Source organism: Typopeltis vanoorti, chromosome 7 (genome assembly GCF_054136105.1).
Source record: "Typopeltis vanoorti isolate ZY-2024b chromosome 7, IOZ_Tvanoo_1.0, whole genome shotgun sequence".
NCBI lineage: Eukaryota > Metazoa > Arthropoda > Arachnida > Uropygi > Thelyphonidae > Typopeltis > Typopeltis vanoorti.
In genome coordinates, this window is record NC_143555.1 from 137,090,911 (window position 1) to 137,114,749 (window position 23,839).

At 34.7% G+C, this 23,839-nt stretch overlaps 1 protein-coding gene across 4 annotated transcripts in view; it reads right to left on the reverse strand.

The window, feature by feature from the left end:
• Positions 1-5,333: 5,333 nt before the first annotated feature.
• The window catches only part of LOC150105111 (apoptosis-resistant E3 ubiquitin protein ligase 1), a 377,933-nt gene continuing 359,427 nt past the window's right edge, over positions 5,334-23,839 (reverse strand). For all 4 annotated transcript variants that reach the window (XM_090395495.1, XM_090395494.1, XM_090395496.1 and 1 more), the window contains 3 exons: positions 13,971-14,057; positions 12,472-12,647; positions 5,334-6,118 (listed from right to left, as the gene is read on the reverse strand). In XM_090395495.1, the coding sequence (XP_090251621.1) occupies positions 6,016-6,118; positions 12,472-12,647; positions 13,971-14,057 (366 nt within the window). In that variant the 3' untranslated portion in view covers positions 5,334-6,015. The remainder of the gene's footprint in view (positions 6,119-12,471; positions 12,648-13,970; positions 14,058-23,839) is intronic.

Consider the following 23,839-nt stretch of genomic DNA (forward strand, 5'->3'; position numbering starts at 1 on the left):
TCGGACATAGCCAAGTTAGCCGGTCATGGGTCAGGACTGCAGAGTTTTTCTCCCCAGTTTATATGGGATTTTTCCTCCCACAAACTGGCATTGAGGCATAGGCCAACCACTATCTTCATATAACGGTTACGGTTATAAGGAATAGAAACCTCGACAGTGTAAAGGTAAAAGAGGGTTAGATCTATGTATTGTTTATTTAGATTTTCATATTTTTTATTCTTATACAGTGAAAGTAATATTTTATTGATTGGTGAGTTTCCTCATTTCTGTTTCATCTTAAAATGATATATTCTTTCTTACTTTAATACTACAGATTCTGTTGATGGAATATTAACATTTACAAAATCATAACCGTGACCATTATACAAGGATATGGTAGTTCGAACTTTGTCTCCCAGTGTATCCTATGTCTGTAGAAGTGTTATCTTCTCAGGGCCAGTTTGCTGTTTGCTTGCGGGAGGAAAAACACAGCATAAACTGGGGAGAAAACTCTGCATTACTTGCCCAAGACTGGCTAACTTGGCTATATTTTCATGGCGGCTCATGGCTTGAAATCGTGGGGGTGTGCTTTCGAAATATACATACATACACACTGCAAGTATAGTGTATACGTGGTTGGATAAAATATTAAAATTATGATAAAAATAAATAAATAAACATGAAAAAATATTGGTTATATTGATAAAATTATACAGTTTAATATAATTCAAAATTACTTTAAAATAAAAGCCTGTGTAGTTCAGTGGATGTGGCATTTGCACACCACAGCACTTGACTGCATGAAGGAAGACTTCTTGGTTTCAAATCTAGTCGGCGACTAGAAGAAATTTTTCTAAGCCTTTTTTTGACCAGCTCCCGAGTTAGTCAATCTCTGGCACAGGCAAGCGGGTTTTTTCCCTCCCAGAAACTCGCGTTTTACATTCCGTAAACTCAAGAAAATCGACCATAGAACCGACATTATTTCAGACATTAAATATGAGTGTTAGGAACCACGAGATGACAGCACTTGTTGAGCTATCTCTCTTCACTGCATGCCGCTTAATTAGTGATAGCCTTGGGCCAGCTATCTCTGATTGGGTACCAGTGGAGATTGAACTGCCCACTCAGTCTCCAAAAGTTAGATAGGGCTAAAACACTCTCGCCTACTCCCTATATATGGGAATAAAAAGGCGTTAGCTGATTTTTTTTTCCCTGAGCCATTATCATAACCCCAATAATGTTCTAAAATAAAAACTAATTGTAATGTTCAAATATTTATAGAGATAGTGTAAAAACACGATAAGCACTACGAATACTCTACTACCGGCACAAACTGCATATACTGTAAACAACAGTGCTGCATTATGCTAATAACTCACATCTCACTATGAAATGCATATGCTTGCATGAGTAGCAATATGGCACTGTGGTAAACACAGTGCTGCTAGCATCCTTTGTCCACCTAAGTGCTACAAGATGGATTTTATTATTTTTTATACAAAATAAGAGAATTATATAGGACTGTTGATGATAAAATTAAATATTACAAGCAAATATAAATAAATTAACATATTTATGTATCAAGAATAATTGAAATCATTGAGAGATGTATGGTAAATATGGAGTTGTTCAGAGGGTAAATGTAGCCAAAGTAGATCATACAATTACTTGGTTAATTGAAGGACATACCTGACAAATATAAAGAATTATTCTCCCTATATGTAAGGCTTGGATATCTCTCAATTATATCTTGATTACTGTGCACAGATTACAAATTGGTTTCTTGGGGACAAGGTTGTGGAAAGGATTATGAAGTGAGTGGCCATTGGCATATTACCAGGATTTATCAAGATTGCAAAAATTAGCTGATAGAAAAGGTGAGTGGAGAGTATGTGAAAGAATAGAATAGAAATACAAGTTACTAAAAGGATTATACAGAACTGATGCAGAAAAATTTTTCAGTATATATATCTCGCAGAGCAGAGAACAAAGGATCAACTTTGGTAGAGTTAATATGGACCTTCCCAATGATTCTTTGTATTCCATGGAAATGCTGTGGAAAAAGAATATAACTAAAGCAATTTTTTTTTATTGAAGTGTACAAAATATCACAGCAATTTCTATTTTTGTAAATATGGAATGCTATTTTTATCTTTATCTTACTTAAAAGATTATTCTTTGTAGCCTATGCCCTGGACAATCCAGATTCTTACATTTCCATTTCATGCAGCAGTGTATGATTGTGACATATATCTTTATTACAATTGATGCCACTTATTCCTGTCACTGATTACATTCAGCAATCTCTAACCTGTAAATGTATATCTTTTACTATTCCTGCCAGTCTTTGCAGTTTTAAGACTAATTAATCTACAGACTATCTGCACATCTCCAACTTAAAGAACGAAAACAGTTTGAGTAAAGTGTGTGTGTGTGCACATACACTAGTGGCCAAAATTGCAGAAACCTTTTGGAAAAAGTGTGTTTTTGAGGTTTGATGGCTCATAACACCACTTTTTTTTTTTTTAGTAATACCATAAAATTATATATCAATGGAAAGATAATTTAATCAAGAATGTAATGCAATAACTTTTATGAAGGATTTTTTATTAGAACAGCAGTTATAAAGAAGAAAAGTGAAACACATAGAAAAAATGAGATATAAAAATATTCTCACAATGTGAGTTAATACTTAGTCGGGTAACCTTTAGCGTTAATTACAGCCTTACGATGCCTTCCCATGGAGTGAACCAAGTTTTTTAGTTCTGCAGCTGTTATAATGTGAAACCAAGAAGCAATTGAATTATTGCTTCTATTAGTTGGGTTTTATTGCTGGGTTGCTTCTGACTAACAAGTTTCTTTAGTCGGCTCCATAGATTTTCGATTGGGTTAAGGTCTGGGCTATTCCCAGGCCATTCCAGTAGTGGAATATGATTATCTTGAAACCACTTTTTGCACACAGCAGCAACATGACATGGAGCTGAATCCTGTTGAAATATAAATGCTTCATTATCTTGGAAAAGATCACGTGCGGAATGCTCCAGTTTGGGCTCAAGTATTTCATTTATGTATTTTGGGGCATTTATATTCCCATTAATCACACAAATTCTGCCCACACCTTTTGATGTCATACAATCCCAGATCATAACACTAAGTGGGTGTTTCACGGTAAGTGTAATGCAATCAGGATGTAAATCTCCTCCAATTCTTCTCCTTACATATTTTATGTCATCACTACCAAACAGGGAGATTTTGGTCTCATCACTCCAAATAACACTGTCCCATTGTTCCACTGTCCAGTTAACATGGGTTTTAGCCTAGTTTAATCTTTTCAACCTTTGTTTGATAGATAAAGATGGCTTTTTTCGTGGAATTCTAGCATTTAGACCAAATTCCTGAAGTCTGCACCGAATCCTTGCACTCAACTTCACATTGTATTGCGCCATTTTATCTTGTATACACCCAGATGATTTTCTTCTGTCACATAGACACAGTCTCTCAATTCTTCTATCATCACTTGCTGTTGTGCATCTTTTCCTGCCTTTACCAGTCTGGTTTTGTAGTGACTGAGTCTCCTTATACCTCTTCAAAAATTTAGAAATGCCACCTTTGGTTTTTCCACCAATCTTTCTTCTGATTTCTTCATAACTGTAGCCTTGTTCACTTAATAGTACTATTTTACATCGCTTTCTGTGTGACCAGTCAACTCTTAGCACCATTTCTTTAATTTTATTATGTTTTACAAGCTCACTAAATGAAAGAACAGAAAAAAATCCAACCAACTTGATAGCAATCACATAACACACTTACAAATGTCCTTTTCTCAGCTCCAATACATGACATCAATAGCTGAATCCTACTGTGACCACATTGGTTCATTGCCAAAACAAGATGACACCTGATTGGCTCTCTAAACACTCATGTTCATTGGCTACATTCAAATGAAGGAAAGCTACTTCATATCGACCTAAGCAAGTTGTGCTTCTTTTTTTCTGGTTATTTGGCTATAACTTTTCATAGAATATAGATAATTGAACAAACTTCATTTCATTACATTCTTGATTAAATCATCTTTCCATTGATATATATAATTTTATTGTATTCCCCTCCCCCCCGAAAAAAAAAAGTGGTGTTATGAGCCATCAAACCTCAAAAATACACTTTTTCCAAAAGGTTTCCACAATTTTGGCCACTAGTGTACATGCATCTCATTCTTAACACTTTCAGAGAAAATTGGTCTTGGCCAATTTTCTAGTACTTTTACCACTACTCCTGAGATACTGATAGGTCTATTAACTGCTACTGCAGTTTTAGAGACTTCTTTGGGCAATGGAACACCATTTTGCCCTTCTTTCACTCCCTTGGGACTTTTCCAGAGCTGAAGTTTAAATTAAACAGCCTAGTCAGAAGCAATACACTTGCACATTCGTCTAAAAAGCAAGCTGACATCTGATTTAATACCATAGCTGTATTTGCATTGAGATTCAATAATATCTTAGTACTTCCAATTCATCAACTTCTGTTTTCACACCAATTCCTGTCATGTCACATTTGTCACCGCAGTATATCCTCACTTGGATGATATACTCTTGCAAGATGGTCACAGCCAATAATGAAACAATTTTGTCTGCTTCTGTCACCCCACTACTATCAGCACTTGCTAAAGTTATCTTTCATAGTCATTCTTCCTCATACTTGTAACATAATGAAAGAACTCTTTGGGATTTCCTTTGATCTGCTTGGCTACTTTTTTCTCATAATCCAGTTTTGCCTTTATGATGCTCATAACCTTTCTTGCCTGATTCATGTACTGCTCGTGGGCTTGCTGGTCACCTTTCTCCTTATATACCATTCATGACATTTTTTTTTTTTGCAGCTCCTGTTTCATGATACTATTCATCCATCTAACTCCTATCTGATTAAATCCTCCTAATCATAGGTATACAATCTGATATTGCTTCCTCCAGATACCACTTGACTATCCCCATGTACTTCTAAAACCCTTCCCTTGCAAATTTTTATGCATTGGTCTGCTTCAAGCTGCCTCTTAAGTACCAAATAATAATCTTTATTTATGTATTACTTTGATAAGTTACAAAAAAATCAATGCTGTTTATGAATGTAAATCATTCAATATTCATAGAGATATTTAAGTGATAGGAGTGAATTTTAAAATACAAGACAACAAAAATCGTAAATATTTAAATTTTTTTTTTTTTTTTTTAATGATGATCTTGTGAATAGAAAATACTTTATATGTACATCAACAAAACAAGCAAAATTCAAAAGTTTAAGGCTTGAAAATGTCAGGTTAATCCGAAACCTTTTAGGACTGTAAAAGACATTTCAAGAAAGACATCTTGAAGGATTTTTTTTAATACTTTATAATACAATCAGTATAAAAGTTTAAAAACAAGAGAAAGCATTTATCAAAAAACTAGAAGTTGCATAACAGAGGGTGGACTTATTTTGTCTTGCATGTTGTCGTTGCAGAAGGACATCTCTGTCCAGTAAGTAATCAAGGATTATCACAAAAGTGCTCATAACTTATGGAATATTTGAAGAATTTCAAAAGAGTGGATGAAAATCACAGTGATGAGAATATCTACATGAATTCAAGTGACTAGTGGAAATCTTCGAGGTTACTGAAACTGATCCTCCAGATGTCTTTATTTTCCATTAGTCTAATCATTTGATTTACAACAGGAAACAGTTTCACACCTCTTACATGTCAAGTTAAAGTTTAATGAGAATTATCACTCTGAAATTTTCTTGTAATAAGACACAGATGGATCCCAGCTTTATGGAAGAAAATGTTATCTTTCATTTGAAAACTACCTGCACTTTAATTTGTGTCTTCATATAGAATCAAAATACAACATTCCATAGGAATCTTCTGGATATCAGTCCCCTTTCTAGAGGACTAAGATTCATAATTTTATTTTTGTAAAATATATTATTTTGAGCCTCATCTTCTTTTGAAAGACTGGATAAATAAGCTGACTTAATTTCTCTTCAAACTGACGTGCTTCCATATTAAATCATACCAAAGCCTTCAGAACCTTCACTAATAGCTAACCTCAGTGCTTTTTCAAATTGGTCGTAAGAGTTGTAGTCTGGAAGGCAGAGCTGATTGAAACTAAAAAAGAACAAGAAAAAACAAACTTAAAAATGAATTTAAAAGAGCATATAAGAAACACATCATGGTCACTGAATTTAAAATTTACATAACAAATAATAAGTGATGTAACAATGCAGAAATGCCAAGAAAATTTTGAAACATCAAAGTACCTGTGGCATATTTTAATAATAAATATAAATTAAGAAAATATTAATGAACTTTATTATTTAAAAAAAAAATTCTGTGTCTTCCTTCATGGGGCTTTGGTACAGCCAATTTGTGTAACACACTTTAAATTCATGGTAAAATTCATACAAATTAGGATGGATGTGCCACTGGTTAAGTGGATAAGAGGGAGGCTACTGGACAGATATCAAAAAGTGATACATGAAGGGGCAGAATCAAGGTGAAAACAGGTGACTAGTGGTGTGCCTCAAAGTTCGGTGCTGGGCCCATTGTTTAATTTGTACATAAATGATATAGGAAATAACCTGAAAAGAAATATTCAGTTGTTTGCTGATGACGTTGGATTAGGTAGAGTAATAGTTAATCAATACGATGTGGAGAATTTACAGGACAATTTAAATAAGCTGTCAGCATGTGCAAAAGATAATGTGTGTCAGTTTAATGTGGAGAAATGCAAGGTTATGAATTTTGGTATAATAGATTACAAGCTGTGTCACATTGATGGCACTGTACTTCAGTAAATAGACAAAGCTAGAGATTTAGGGGTGGTGGTAGACAGAGAGTTAACGTTTAGAGGACATATTGCTAATGTTCCTAAGGTAGCCCATAACATTACTTGGCTATTGAAGAACATTGACAAGTAGAGATAAGAAAGACGTTATTCCTCTTTATAAGGCCTTGATATGTCCACATCTGGATTACTGTGCTGAGGTCTGGTTGCCTGGGTTTCTTGGGGTTGAGAAAGTGGTGGAGAAGATTCAGAGGAAAGTGACCAAGATGGTGAGCGGTCTCTGGAATGTTCCCTATGAAGATAGATTGAGGGTGTGTGGATTGCAGAAGTTGGTTTGATAGGAGAAAAAGAGGGGGATATGATAGAGACATTTAAGTTGCTTAAAGAGTTATCCTATCCTTATAGGATAGATGCAGGGGAAATATTTCAGTACTTGGCTGGAGAGGCCAGAACAAGGGTTCATCCCTAGAAGTTGAATAAAGGTGTGGCTAGTAAGGGTGTGGTGGGGAATTAGATTTTTTGGATGGAGAGTTGTGAATGAGTGGAATGCCAGAGTCAGTTTTGAGTGCTTAATCTGTTAATGGGTTCAAGGAGAGGTATGATAGATTGTGTGGATAGTTTGGGTGTCCCACAACGAGTCTTCAGATTCCATGGAGGTGCCCATACAATAATAATAATTCTGATTCTTTGAGGTTATATAAACAAAATAAATTTTGTATAATTTCATAGCTTATTGTTTAATTATTAACTAAAATCAACATTACTCCTTTTCTTCCATGCTATTTCAAAAGTTAAAAAAAGTGTGTTGACTACACAGCAAGGTGTTAAAACTATATGTTTGTTTGCACTAAAGTAAAATAGATAACCCAAGTGTGTGTGTGTGTGGGGGGGTAAGTGGATGAGTAGTTTGTTCACAATGAAATTTCTAGAATAAACAATGTAGAGACAGGTAATGAAGTAACTAATTTAATAACTAAATTAAATATTTAATTATTAAATTAGTTAAATAGGGATAGGGTGATGCACTAAAATATACATAAAATTACCCTATTATTTCAGTTAAATAGGTTTTGAAGTATATGACCTACTTCTAGGAAAAGTGATTTAAACCGAGATCTCTGTAATAGCTTGTTTTTTTCTTTTCCACTACCTGATGAAACATCTTCATCTAGGGTATATGTTGGGTTAGTTCACTTTTTGGGTCTCTATACCAAATATATATTTTTTTGTTCTTTTCTTCTGGTAATGGTGGTCCAATCTGTTTGTCCAAAGAACTGAATGCCATTTAACACAGGATACTGTAGAAACCTGGGAAGGAGAGAGAGAGGATACTGGTAATCCCTAAGTTGTCTGAGGAAAGTGGAGACTGTCCATAGGTTTATAAACTCTTCTGATTTCGTGTTGTTTTAGGAGTGAACCCAGTTTATCTGTACCTTTGATATACGGCAAGGATATGGTGTATACAAGAGTGGTCTGAAAAGTTCTCAGTTTTGACCACAGATGGCAACACTATCGACAAGAGACTTTTTTTTTTTTTCTAAGTTGGTACAACTGCCATAAGATTCCATGTGAAATTGCATGTCGTTCTATCAAGTAGTTTGTTTTATACAACTGTCTGAAGCAAAAGTGTTGTCTGTATCCCTTGAAATGAATAAAATTGAGTATTGTGCAGTTATAAAATTCTTTGTAAAAGAAGGGTTTAACGGCAAAAGAAATTAATTCAAAGTTCATAAAAGTTTATGGGCACTCTTCTTCTTCGTTTTCGACAATTACGAAATGGACTGCTGAGTTTAAACATGGCCATACCAGTCTTCAAGATGATCCACATGAAGGACATCCAAAACGTGTAACAACACCAGAAATCATTGATCAAGTGCACTATGTGGTATTGAATGACCGGCAAGTCAAAGTGCCTGAAATTGCTGAGACTATAGGCATTTCAAAAGAACATGTAGGATATATTTTGCATGGAGAATTGCAAATGAAAAAGCTTTGCTCAAGATGGGTGCTGCACTTGCTCACAGCAGATCAAAAACGCACTCGCATGAAAATCTTTGAACAGTGCTTGGGGCATTTTAACAAGAATAAAACTGATTTTGTGTGTTGATTTATTATTATGGATAAGACTTGGATTCACCATTACACACCAGAATCCAAACAGCAGTCAAAACAGTGGACAGAAGCCGGTTGTTCAGCACCAAAAAAGACAAAGTCAGTTCCATCAGCAGGAAAAGTCATGGCATCGGTGTTTTGGGATTTTGTTTATTAATTATCTTGAAAAGGGTAAAGCAATAACCAGAGAATATTATTCCGATCTTTTAACCAGATTAGACGAAAAATCCGCGAGAAAAGATCTGGTTTGCAGAAGGAAAAAATCATCTTTCATCAGGACAATGCACCTGTCCACAAAGGTGTTTTGGCAATGGGAAAATAAGGGATCTGTACTATGAATTGTTGGAGCATCCACCCTATTCCACAGATTTGGCTCCATCTGACTTCTATCTCTTCCCAAAATTAAAACTCTTCTTCACTGGTCAGCATTTTTCTTCGAATCAAGAGGTGATTACAGCTGTAGAAGGGTATTTTGTAGATCTTACTGAGAACCACTACAGGGACAGGATAATGGCACTGGAGCATCACTGGAATAAATGTATTAGTCTTAAGGGAGATTATGTTGAAAAATAAAAATAATTTTGAAATTATAAATTTGTTTTTTCATTGTTAGGCCGAGACTTTTCAGACCACCCTTGCATATAGTCTAGTTGGGAGAAGGGGTTCTTCTTTTAGGTCTTTTTTTTGCTGTAACTGTTCTGTTATTGCCGACACTTTTTATGAACAAAAAGAAAAGTATACATGGAGATCTCCCAATGGTACACATACTAATCAAATATATTTTATTATGATCAGACCACAGACCTGTGAGAATTACAATATAAAGTGTTAAAAAAAAAGATAACAGATTTAGAATATTCAGGTGAGATACAGATAAATTAATAACAGTAACAGCAGGATTTTATTTCAGAATAATATAGCAGAGTATACTGAAAAGAAAGAAGACCCCCCAACAAATGGATCAAGATAAAAGAAGCAATATTGACTGCAGCAGAAAAATGTATTGGAAAAACAAAGAGCAAATTTTAAAAAGACATGGATGACTGAAGAGATACTAGAACTAATTGATAAAAGAAAAACCTAGAAAAATAACACCAATGGAAATGAAGAATATAAAAAATTAGATAGACAAATAAAAAATAAATGTAGAGAAGGAAAACATGGATGGATCAATAATAATTGCTTAGAAGTAGAGAAATTAGATAAAGAAAATAAAATTGTCGAGTTAAATTCAAAATTAAACTTTCTTATTTAAAAGATGAGAATGTTATTATAAACCCAGAAGACAAGATACAAAGATTGAAGGAATATCTAACAGAACTGTATAATGACCACAGGTCTGGCAAACTTATGATCAGTCTTCATTCAAATAATCCAGGTATACCTAAAGAAGAAATAGTAAGCACAATAAAAGAATTACATAATGATAAAATGACAGGATGTGATGGAATATCATCAGCTGAGTTAAGAGATAGAGGAAAAGGAACAGTTTTTTTAATTGAAATAATACAGAATATATATGATACAGGTGTACTACCATAAAATCTATTTGCAGTCCAATATAAAGATTTTAGAACATATCCCATGCTTCAAAAATACTACTGAAAATAATAAAAATAGAATGTCTTCTAGAATTAAATTACATATAAACAAACAACAAAAAGATGCTAGGAAAAAGTACAATTAACAACATATGAATTAAAGACTGTTATTGAAAGATCAATAGAAATAAATAATAACATATCTATGCTTTATAGACTTTCAAAAAAGCATTTGACACAGTAAGCCGTGCAATGTTAATAGAAATATTAAAAGACATTCAAATTGATACAAAAGACCTCAGAATAATAATAACAGAATTATACTGGAATCAGAAGACACAAATTACAAATGAAATTAATAATGATACAATAGATATCAAAAGAGGAGTGAGACAAGGGTAAGGGTGTATAATATCACCTATATGTTTCAATAGACATGTTTCAATCTGACACTAGACGTTAGTGTAACCCACGTGGTTGGGCTTAGTATTGTGTGATATTTGTATTTATGTTACATTAGTTTTTTTTTGTAATCCCTGAAGATGTCTCAGTGACTGAGACGAAATATAGGAAGTATTAAATTCTGTTTTAATCCTTTCTGAGTGCTGTATACAATTCATTAAGCCTCCAACACAATATCCTCACAGCACTTAAGCCTCTATACACGGATAGCAGGTCTATGGAATGAGCCTTATGAGAACAGGTTGAAGATTTGTGGGTTAAAGAAACTTGTTGGCAGGCAGAAAAGGAGTAATATGATGGAGACATACTACTGAAGGGTTTTTACAAGATTAATACACAGGAAATTTTTCCCAAATAGTTCTGGTGGTCTGGTGGTGGTGGTGGTGGGAGAACCAAGGGCTATCCTTGGAAAATGAGCAAGAGTGTAGTCAGCAGGGAATGTCAGGGCTACATTTTTTTTTTTGCTTAGAATGGTAAATGAGTGGAAGAGGTTGCCAGATTCTCTTGTTGGTGCCATGACTTCAAAGCAAAGTATGATAGACACTGTGTAAATGTTGGTTAGTGCTTGGCATGATGTTAAGAGTCTCCCTTGATGATCTAAAGACTCCATGAAGTAGCCCATAATTCGTGTGTAATAATAATAATCTGATGACACAATTTTTAAAACAGCAAGCACATTGTTATTAATGCTGTTGACTTCTCGTATACAGCACAGGTTTTTACAAGTAATTAAATTTGAGGTGTCTACAAAATGGCAATCATGTCTCCTTTTGAAAATATTCAGGCATATTTTGTCATTTAGTATTCTAAAATTTCAATCAGTAAATTTTAATAAATTATTTATTAGTATTAAAGATTGGTTATGAGTTTCTCCATTTCCACATTATTCTGAAGATATTTTAATCTGTATTTATGATTTGGAAAAGGAAAAACTGAATAAAGGTAGGAATAATGCTTACCACTACTCCCTCAAGGCACACTGAAGTAATTAGCAAAAAAATTATTCATCGAAACTTGAAACCTTCAAGTGCAATTTATTTCATACTGTATCCCAGTATGGTAACATGCCAGTTATCAGCCTTTCTGTCTTCCAAACACTCCATCCTTCTAATAAAATATGAATTATGTCAAAATGAATAAAAATAGAAATGGGGGAAGCAAGGCCAATAACTGATATGCCATTATCTATTGCACTTCATCTTACCACATTTTTATTCCTCTTTTGTATATGCAAATAACTAGGGCTTGAGACAATTTTTGGTGTTAATTCCTACTGACTTTTTGATCAATAAGTCAGTAGGAATTCCAAAGTAATCAGTAGTAGTGCTGCATTTGTGTGTTGTTAAAAAATATTTTGTTTAGAAAGTTGTTTTTTATTGAACAAACACATTCTAGTTTGCCAACTAGAACAGTCTGCAGCTACTTGCAGCTGCCAAAATCTACAAGCCACTTGTGAGCAGGCAGGTGTATCTGCTGAGGCCTGAAATAACTAAGCTTTAAAATGAAAGATGGCACTCTTATACTATTAATAATTCATGCCATTATAAAATACTACTAACCATGTATGTGCTGTAGGTAAATTTCCAGATGTTGGTGCTGCTGTTATATGGAATTTTGGATTGAGTTCTGCAAATCCACCAGGTGGGAGCTGTGAACAGCCTGTTGTAAACTGAAGAAGTCTTGCCATTTCCTCTTCTGAGAAGTTAGATATAGCTGTCCAGAACCAATCCAATACCTAACAAGTATTTTTCAAATTATAACTTTAATATTTTATCTGCAAAGGTATTTAATCTAATTCAGCATTTTTATTCACACATATAGTAAGCAACATTTTTGTAGAAACAGATAATTTATTAAAATTTAAATTTACCTTGTGCCGCTGGCACAGCTAACTCACTACAGCAAACAATGTTATACTGAACACACTCACTGTAACAAATTACAAAAGTCCCAGCCAAAGCTCACATAGCATCTAAGTTACTCCAAAGAAATAAACTGTAGCAAACCTCATCATCACTTTCCTGAGATAACTTTCCAGTATAAAACTATTCCTTTACTCTGAACAAGTTTGCTATAGTGAGAGAGTTCTATTAAAATTTTATCATTAATCTATACAGATTTTGAAAGTCATATTATACTGAATTACTTATAGATTTAAATAAATACATTATCCTGGCAAAAGTTATGGGCACATGTAGATGTAAACAGATATAAAGAAAATGTGTTTATTAACAGAAATTAATAATGTGCTGTTCTACTATTAGTCATAATAATGGTTTCAGTGCAACATAAAGACTTCTACTAATTTCTGACAGAAATATAGTGGAACTATGTTCCTCACCTCCTTAGAAGGATTAATAAGTTCTAATGAAAAGGGCTTTCTTGGCCAAGTCCTAATTCTGCAATCCATAGCTATTCTATTGATGCCCACTATAATGTTTTGATGTTCTTTTTTAGACCATGTGTATTGGAACAAAGCTCTGAAAGATGTAAGAGCCAGTGCAATAAAATTACCACACTGTAGGGGACCCAGCAGTCATAATTCATTCTGCTTTATGACCAGTCATTTATGGAATGATGCATCCCTGATTGTGCTATTTGTATGTTATTACACTGTCACCTCCAAACTTCATCACTAGAACAATATATTCACTTAAAAAAAATCCACCATTTTCCATATCTAATCAAATCATAAGAATAGGGCAGCACAGATTATGATTTGTCGCAGTGTTACCTTGAACTTCCATTTCTTCAGCACAATGCCTAATGTGGACTACTGTGGAAAAATTGTCAGAGATCCCTATATGATCTCTGACAATTTTTTGATCTCTGAACTCTTTCGGTGTACTCATCATGCATTCATCACACAAAAAATTAAAATTATTTCCATGAGAACTGGTAATTTCCTTTATGGATCACAAACTTTGCATGCTATGACATTTGGTAGGACAGTGCGCATTAAAAATCAGATTCAGATTAAATTCACATATTTCAGATTTAAACATTAATGAAAATATAACAATTTTTTGCTATTAAATTATTATATTCCATGTCTTACTTTTCTGAACTCATAAGAAGATCCACTGACTGCATGATTTCCTTTAAAGTCAGCTATGCTATACTGACCAGTACCACACATAAGTAACTGAGGGGGAAACAAAAAATAATAGTAAGAATTAAAATGTTAACACACACATATATATATCCAGTTTGAATTAATGCTGCTAAAATATACATTTAAGAGAATGCAGTAAAAAAATGAGAAATGAATATTAACTTTCCAAAGTGAAAGGGCCTTGTAAATAATGTTAACTAAGTTAGTAGAAATGGATTCCAATAAATTTATAGGGTTTTTTTTTTTTTTTTTTTAAATATTATGAAGCTATTCCAATGAGCAATCAAAAATGGATACAATACTGGAGAGTGTTGTATCATCATGGCATGATCATTAGGCACCTGATGGACAGGTAAAAACTGTTAAAAATTTTTCTGGAAATGTTTTCCATTTTAAAAATTCAACAGTTGCATAGCACTTGTTATCATCCTTCCAGAGATGGAAGGAGTTTAAAAATATATTCCAATACATATATGCATTTTCTACTGTTTCTAGATATCAAGAAAATATTCCTATTACAGTATACTGATGGACAAAGGAGCAAATGTTCGAATGGATTTTCAATTATTACCCTTCAGTATGGCTTAATGGCATCATAAGTTTGACTTTGTTGGCTATGAAGCCTTAACCCACACATACAGAAGACAATCCTTCAATTACGTGGTTTGTGAAAGGAATCAAAATTTATTTCAATGCTTACCATAGTTCTGTTGTAATACCCTTACTTGTCAACTCCATGAGAATTACACTCGTGAATGCAAAACTCCAAATGCATCACGTTGAAATGTGGTCAAGCACACCAAACAAGTTTACCATTGATAAAAACATTCAAGTGTACCCTTTTAAAAAGCCAGGATATTTCAAGAAACATAAAAATTTGCCAGAGTTTGTGTCATGTTAATTATGAAACCCAACACACTGATAGATATCTATAAAAAGTTATGTCAGCAGGTTATCACAGCATCTTGCTGGGAAAACTTAACATTATGTCAAAAGAATCAGCAAACTTAAAATCAAATTTGCTGAGAAAAATAAAAATATACATGTACATGACTCTGACAATTATGATATGAATATCAAAGCCAGTCTACTATGATAAAAATTTTAAGTTTTTCATCAAGAAACTGATTCTGAGTGCATAAATGGATTGGGAGCAACTTTATGCTCAGTCTTGGTTGGTCCCATGGACTGTGATCACTTCATAAGAGAACTTGCATTAAACATGAATAAGATTTTAGTATACTGTGGCATGTCACGTTAGTCACTCATTATAAAGTGTGGAGTCAGAGGAAGAGTCTAGAATCCAAAAACATGCTTCTTTCCACTTTTATTTACTGTTAACACTTCTGGCAGGATGACTTGATTGGACCTGTGGTCCCTTATTTCTTTGTAAACCCTTTAAAGGGATAAGGGACCACAGGTCCACATTGCTGAATTAAGGATGTTTATTGAGCACTCGGCTCACCCATTATGGGCTACTGGCAGTAGTTTTTTTTTTTTTTTTTTGGGGGGGGGGGGGGGAATTTGTCCCAAGATATGTTTGTTATAGTCTACTGCTAGGTTGCGGACCATAAAGGAGACTTGAGAAATATTACTGAGCCTTTGGTTCACTCATTTTCAGTTTCTGGCAGTGGGCTTAAAAATGCTTATCTGCTCAGTATGGTTTTTAGGACCATACTGACCTGATTTCTGGATTAATGGGTTAGGGTGGGTGACAGCATTTGAAAGAATTTTGCAACCCTTTCGCATAAGAAAGTTTCATCTTAGGGATACTTGCTTCTTGGTGAAATTGTACATCTCTGACAAAATATGTGTTGAATGTTATTTGTAAACATTTGTTGTTGGATTATCTGTTGTTTGTTAACATCTGAATCTTGCAGGTGAATCCAGGTGGGTGAACTATAAGTCAGAACTGGTTTGATCAGTTTCTCATATAGTAGTTTAAGTTCCATGCTTAGCTGGGTATGCCAGTTGAGTAACTGGTATAGCTGCCTATTGCATGGGCAAACGATGACGAGTCATGAAGCAAAGCCCTTTACCTAGTTGCATTCTTAAGTATTTGGCTACTGGATGCCATGGAACTGATTTGCAAACATTATTACTTCACCCTTCAGGAACACTCATACTCTTATAAACAGTGCTACAGTGCTCTTGTCTGTGTTGACATCAATTCATATTTTGTGAACTATTTTGTTCTAGTTCCAAGATTGTGTTTTTCAGTTGTTAATCTAGGTCAGAGGGAGCACATCATTATTGCAGCATTATCTGCATATAGGGTCATTGCGGAATGTCAGTTATATAGATGGTGAAGAGCAGGGGGAAATAATAGAGCCGTAAGGAAAACACCTGCTGTGATTTTGCTTTCAGACAATCTAATTCCCTGCAGCTTTAATTAGAGTTTGCGATTGCTGAGGTCAAATTTAGTAAGTTTGACCAATCCTAGTAGGAATTTGGCATCTAGGGGTTTGAAAAGAAGCACATTGTGCTATGGTTAAATGCTTTGGCAACATTCAGAAAGATTGTCCCTGTGTGATGCTTATCGATATTTTCTATGACTGTGACAACCTGTTGTTTGATGGAGTGTTTTTCCTGGAATTCAAACCTACATTACACTTATTTGGTATTGATGCATGATATTTTGGACACGATATCAAGGACATCAGGAAGTCCTGCAACACTGTAGTATGCGAGTTCTGGAGGTCCTAGAATCATGATGTTCCTGGCAGTACCTAAGTCGTTGAGAGCGCTACCATTTCAGTTTGTAGTTCTGCTGTTCCAAGCTGTGTGCTTGGGTTCAGGTCTTCTGCTACTAAAACAGCATGGTTTGTGTCTAGAATTTCAGTTAAGTCTGCCTGATTGTTTGGAGAGTTATATATAGAATATGTTTCCAGAGGATCTGCATTTGCAGTTTATATCAGTTTCTGGCCAGGGTGTCAGCTAGCCCAACGGCAAGTGGGTCCCTGATGAAGTGGATCCACTACAGTGCATTTGATAAACTGTGATAAAATCGCATTTCATCAAATATGATAAACGAAAGAATTAGTCGTGAAGTTTCTCAAGCAAAAGATTATTCTATTCAAGTTGATTCAACACAAGATAATTCACCCATCAATCAGTTTAGCATTATTATTCAGTATGCGCTTAAAGGTGTTATCTGTGAGTGACTACTTTCAGTTGTGCCAAGTAATGATGATATAAGGACAGGGACTTTTTGATCTATTGACTGAAACATTACAGCATCTTAAAATTGATCCCAAAAAATGTTTATCTGATAGTACAGATGGAGTTGCAAACTACTATGGCCAGTATAACGGTTTATGAAGTAACATTACTGATGTGGCTGATCAACATGTTCATATATGGTGCTATGCCCATGTCTTGAATTTGGTGATAACTGAAACAACAAAATGTTGCATGCCTGCAGTTTCGTTTTTCAATTTGCTCCAGAATTTAGCAACTTTTGGGAAAACATCATACATGAGAATGGCTGTATGGTTAGAAGTTGTTGGAAAACATCTAGGACAAGAAAAAATGAAACAAAGCTAATTGGTGCGACAAGATGGTCAGGAAAATCCAATGCAGCAACAACTACATTTGGACATTTTGATGATGCCACTGTCAGGACTTTTGTAAATTTATTGACATGCTTATCAATGATACAAGATTCAGACAAGTCTGATGCAAAAAACAGATGCAAATGTTTTACTTCAAAGTCTTCTAAAAGTTTGAAACAATTTTGACAGCATTTACTTGTATATATTTGAAACTACAGCTCATTATCAAGTTATTTACAGACAAGTGGTTTAGATATGTTTACTGCATGGAGTTTAATAGATTCAGCTACAACAAAGTTGAAGGAACAGACAAGAACATTTGATAACGTTCACAGCAAGGCATTGAAATTTGTAAATAAATGTAATGACAAGATTTCACAGTTGAATATGGATGAAAATCAAACATTGGAAATCAACTCTTTGCGCATTGCCAGTTAAGAGGCAAAGGAGGAAGAAGAAAATGGCTGATGAGCTAATAGATGATGAAGGAAATTCCTCAGATTCTCTAGCTGATTTTCAAGTAAATGTGTTTAACCTAATAATGGACCGCATTGTCCAGTCACTACATTCATGCTTTGTACAACACAAAAAGTTTTATAAAGATTTATCCTGCTTGGACCCAGCAAAGTTTAAAACTATTGCAGAGAAGGGCCTTGAAGATGAAGCATTGGAAGATATTATTAAACTGTCTCCACAAATCAGCAAAGATCAAGTAATATTGGAATTGTATTCTTTTGCTTTGAACTTTGATATATTAAAGCTATTGCTTAATGATGGTGAGAATATGGATATTTGCAACAAGTGTAAAATTTGTAGCACTTGCCCATCGCATGTACTAAAAATTCTGCTATCCAACAGACTTCATGACAAGGTATATGATAACCTTTATGAAGTCATCTGCATACTATCAGTTACTCAAGTCTAATGTGAGAGAACATTTTCAAAGCTAACGATCACAAAGACAAGGCTAAGAAATTCACTGTCTGAGGAGAACTTGGAATCATACATGTCTGATATCCATTGAAAAGGAATTGTTAAATGAATTGGATGTAGAAGCAATTGACAGATTCGCATAATCATCTAGTGAATTCAAACCATTGCTCTTAATATAGTGGACTGCATGAAATATGCTTTTGAACTACCTGTTAATGTGTAAAATGTTCAGTACAAGCAAACTATTTAATTTAAAAAAAAAATTTTTAATTCAATTATAACAATCTGTATTTACATTTAGTATCTACTGTATACTGCCAGTAATATGTACAATATATGTACACTGTAATTACTAAAATATACATTTATTTTACAAAAATATTAATTGCACCTTTTTTCCAGATGTATTTTTTGAAAATTTTATTTATTTCTTATAAAAATTAAATGATAGCCTTATGGTTGTGGATGCCCCCCCCCCTTTGTCTCCTGGCAACCAATATTTTTAGACCCAGTCCACCTCCATATGGAATATGTTTCCAGAGGATCTGCATTTGCAGTTTATATCAGTTTCTATGCAAGAGCAGTTGCATACAAACTGAACATTGGCATGCCAACAAACACTGCAGACTACACTAGTGCAAATGAGCTATTAGCAAAAGAACTATAGACTACATCAGTACTATTGTAACCGGTCTCAGAGCATTAGAAGGCCATGTGGAACTAAGAACAGCAGATGTCTAGGAATGCCTAAGTGCATTATTCCAACTGTGTTTGATGGCAAAGTTGTAACAGTATGGAGGAAGTTCTCCTGCTGTGGACTTGGACCTTCCTTTGATTGTCATACTACAAGAATGAATGCTAATGGATATATGTGCACTTCTGCATGATGCAATGTTTTTACTCTGATAGCAATTTTACAGGACAGTCCCATTTCTCTTTCAACATAATAATGCACTAGGACATGGCTTGAGTCAAATGATGTGGAAAAACTTGACTGACCTGCACCTAATCATGATTTTGTTGAATAATCATGACAGTGTTCAACAACAGTATATGGCATAGTTTGGTGGTCAAACTATTTCTGTGGTTCCTGCCAGTTTGCTGTAGTAGATCAAATATAAAGACCTGTAATCTGGTGGTCCAGAATATTCTAGCTATCTTCATTACATACCTAGTTGTAATGCTTACATGGTCCAAAATATCTGATTCATTATCACAAGCTAGAGGAGAATATTGAGTATGAAGATACATGTAAGCATTACAACTAGGTATGTAATGAAGATAGCTAGAATATTCTGGACTATCAGATTACAGGTCTTTATATTTGATCTACTACAGCAAACTGGCAGGAACCACAGAAATAGTTTGTTATAGTGGATAGCTAGCTAAAGTAAATTTTATTTAAAATAGCATTATATCTACAGAGCTTCGGTTGGGACTTTGTACGGTAGTTGGCTATACTGCTATATATAGCAGAATCAACCAGAGTATAAATACAGACATACTTATTGAGCTCACAGAACTCAAAAAATAACTTTCAGATTTGTAAAACTATTATGTAGAATAGTTACTATGGAAGGCAGGCTATCAAAGTGATCTGGTAGTACTGACATCAAATAATAGTAAAACCATATGTTACATCCTGAATGAAGAACTTAAAAAAAAATAATATTTCATTCAGGATTTAACAAGTCAAAAGAATCAGCTGAGAGAAGAACTTGTACTCGAGCAGAAAGAATAAAATATTAACTGTAAATAGAGATAGAATTATCTCTTTATGTAGAATTGTAAAACTTAATGTTAACCATTCAAAGTCATGTCAAGAACTTTGTGTATAATTGTTATATTAAGACTTTCTGCATACAATGAATGGATAAATAAGGTGTAAACAATAGTCCAAAGGTCACAAGCAGGCCGGAGGCATTTGTCATTTTTGGAAAACTATGCACATTCGCTTCCCAGAAGACGCTACCCGAGAATACGCGATGTGCCAAATTGCCGCAGGCAAAAAAAAAGTCGCAGCAAGAAGAGGGCGCTAGAGGTGAGAAAAGAAGGGAGAATAAAAAGGGTTTGCACCTCTCTCTCTCTCTCTTTTATTGGTTCTGCTTGATGTTTGTTCGTCCTCTCCCATGGACCGGAGGTTCCTGATCGATTCCAGGCGGTAGTACAATGTCAGACAGCGAGCTCTTTCCCTTTGATGTTCGTAATTCTGGACGGCGCTAAGCATGAGATGTTGGCATATGCTGTCTTCGCTCCTTCACTTAAAGCTTCGACGGAATAGAATTGCAGACGTTCCCTAGGAACCGGCAGTACTGACGAGGAAGAACCAGAAAAACGTGGACACAACGCCAGGTGCAGAGCAAAGCTTAATCAGAAATCAGACGACCATATTAACTCACCACGTGGGCATATGCTTATGGAAGTACCGAGTCGTAATTTTGACAAAGAAGGACGATTCAGACGGACCTGGAAATCCTGCCCCACGAATGGTAAAGTACAAAATTTGTTGTATATTACCCAGTTAATTAAGAGGAAAGAAAATTGCAATGTAATGATCAAGTATGGACAGTACTAGAGACTTTAAGTGATTATTTAGCAGTGGCTGTTTTCCATAAGACAAATTATCTGGAATGATTATAGATGTTTGTGACAAGTTTAATGTGAGAGATGAACATAGACAGAATATTGATTAGAAGTATATAGTGTGTGTGTATTGTATGCGTTTAATGTTTAACTTAAGAAGAAGGATTTATTGCTCATGTACTAGAGTGCTTAATTGCTTGATATAGTCTGACTTAGCATGACATTGATTTAGTTAAACGTGTTTCATAATTAGTTGTATATGTGCTGCATGCATTCAAGCAAAACAGAAATTGTGGGAGCTGAGTGTTTTTCATTAGGAAGTATCATTCCAGTTGTCTCTAATTGCACTAATTATTGCTAAGTATAGGACATTAGACTGTAAATGTCTCTGTGCTGTATTGAATGATACAATAAAACTGCTTGTTTTTCTTGCTTCTGCAGTATAGCATCTGTTGAGGTTGGAATGTTTTTCACAGTATAGGAACATTTTTATTCCAGTTTTTGGAAATAGATGTATTAAAAGTTAACCATTTCTGAATAAAAATGAATGCTTCTATGTATTATAAGAAGTAGTTCTACATACATTTCAAATATGCTAATATTTTGTTATCTATTATTGATAAGACAGAAGAACCACTTGCAAAAAAGTAACAAAAGAAAGTAGGATTTGTGAAAGGGCAGATAATTCTGATAATGTTCAGAAATTAATATATCCCATTACTATATGAAATGTATATTGATCCTAACTAAACAAAGGAAAATAATTACAAAACCATGTGAAATATACATAAAACAGAGAAATAAATACATATAACAAGCACAACAAGATGCATTTATTGCTCATTCAACCAGTATGTATTCCTGCCATGCCTAAATGAAATCACCTGATCAACATTATTAGTTCATTGGATTAGCCCCCCCTCCTTCCTTATATACTACCTACCAATAATTGTCCAGACACTTTATCAATTTAGAATGGATACCAGCAGGTAAACCCTAATATTGGATATGTTCACCTTTGGCTTTGATCACCTCTGCACCCTTCAAGGGAGGTTTTCCACCAATGTGCAACAAACGTCAGGTGGAATTGTCTCCATTCCTCCATCAAAGCAACACTGAGTTCAGCAACAGATCGAGAACGTGCTGCTCAGGACCTCAAGTCTAAACTTCCAATTTGTCCCACAGGTGTTCGATGGGATTGAGGTCAGGACTCTGCACATGCCAGGGCAGTCACTTAACACCCATCTCTTCATGCCATTCCATAACAACTGCAGCTTTGTGGCATGGGATATTGTTGTCTTGATTTTTATGGGTCCGTTCCATAAAAACTCCAGTGTAGGCAGCACCTGATTATCCAGAATATCAAGGTATTTAGCTGTGTTAATGGAACCATGGACAATGACCAGTGATCACATCCCCAAACCAGCTGAATGCACCCCACACCATTACTCCTCCACCACCAAACTTTACTGTGGGTACAATACACTGTGGTAACAAGCATTCACTAGGCTGCCTCCACACCCACATCCTGCCATCAGACTGGAAACAAGTGAATCTTGTTTCTTTGCTCCAGAGTACTGTTTTTCACTGGTCAATTGTCCAGTTGACACACTCACACTCTTTGCACCAGGTAAGATAAGCTGCCTTGTTCAGTGTTGTGATGATCAACTTGTGTGCTACTGCTCTTTCATGGAAAAGCAGTAAGTGGAGTTCTTTTCATACAGTATTAGGGCTCACCAGGTGTTACTGGCACTCTGGAAGTCATCACAGATGGTCTGTACCAATTGTAGCCAGTTTTTGCATGCCACCCATTTTAACACTCTCCTGTCCTTGTCGGTCATTTTTGGTGGCCACCCTAGGTGTCTTCTTCACTAGTGATGCCAGAATGTCTCTATTTGTTGATCACATCACCAACCATTGATTTTGGATGCTCCAGTTGAGCAGTAATGGCACGTATGGACATGTCACCAATGTGACAGCCCATGATGGCACCTCTCTCAAAGTCACTGAGTTCATGTCGTGTTGCCATACCAGCTGTATTCAACTGCTGCGATGAAGTACTGCTTCCTACTATCTGTACACCAGTTTTTATATTATTAAGAAACCTGGAATGGTCCATAAGTTCAAATAACAGGGGTATACAGACAATTATTGATAGATAGTGTAGTTATTTACTGAAGTACCAAATGTATCCAGCAGCTGTTTATTATTGGTAAGTTATTTATAACAACTTACCAATAATAAATTTTGCAAAAAAATATGTTTCTCTCTCATCATTAATCTTAAAAGGTACCTGTGGCATAGTAAATTAATAATGGAACATGTATAGGCCATAGTGATAACTTTAATTAAATAAATGTACAAATATTTCATGCAACCATCAATGAAATTATTATCTTTAAAGAATTATTTAATAATATTTAGTAATTAATCTTCTGGCATGCACAACAATTTTATTTGGTGATCCACCAACTGTTCTATACTTTGTATTCCATTAACTGTTTGTTTCTACTGAGGATGTACTGTTACTTTCAGTACGAAATATTTGTACCTTTATTTAATTAAAGTTATCACTGTTGTCTATACGTGTTCCATTATTAATCTTTCATCATTAGTTTAATTATGCCATCATAAATTCACATATACATGTCTAGAATTTATAGGATCACTGTTATTCGCTCCACTCAGCAATTTATAGGGCACACATATATTTTCACAAATATTAATTATTAATTCGTTTAC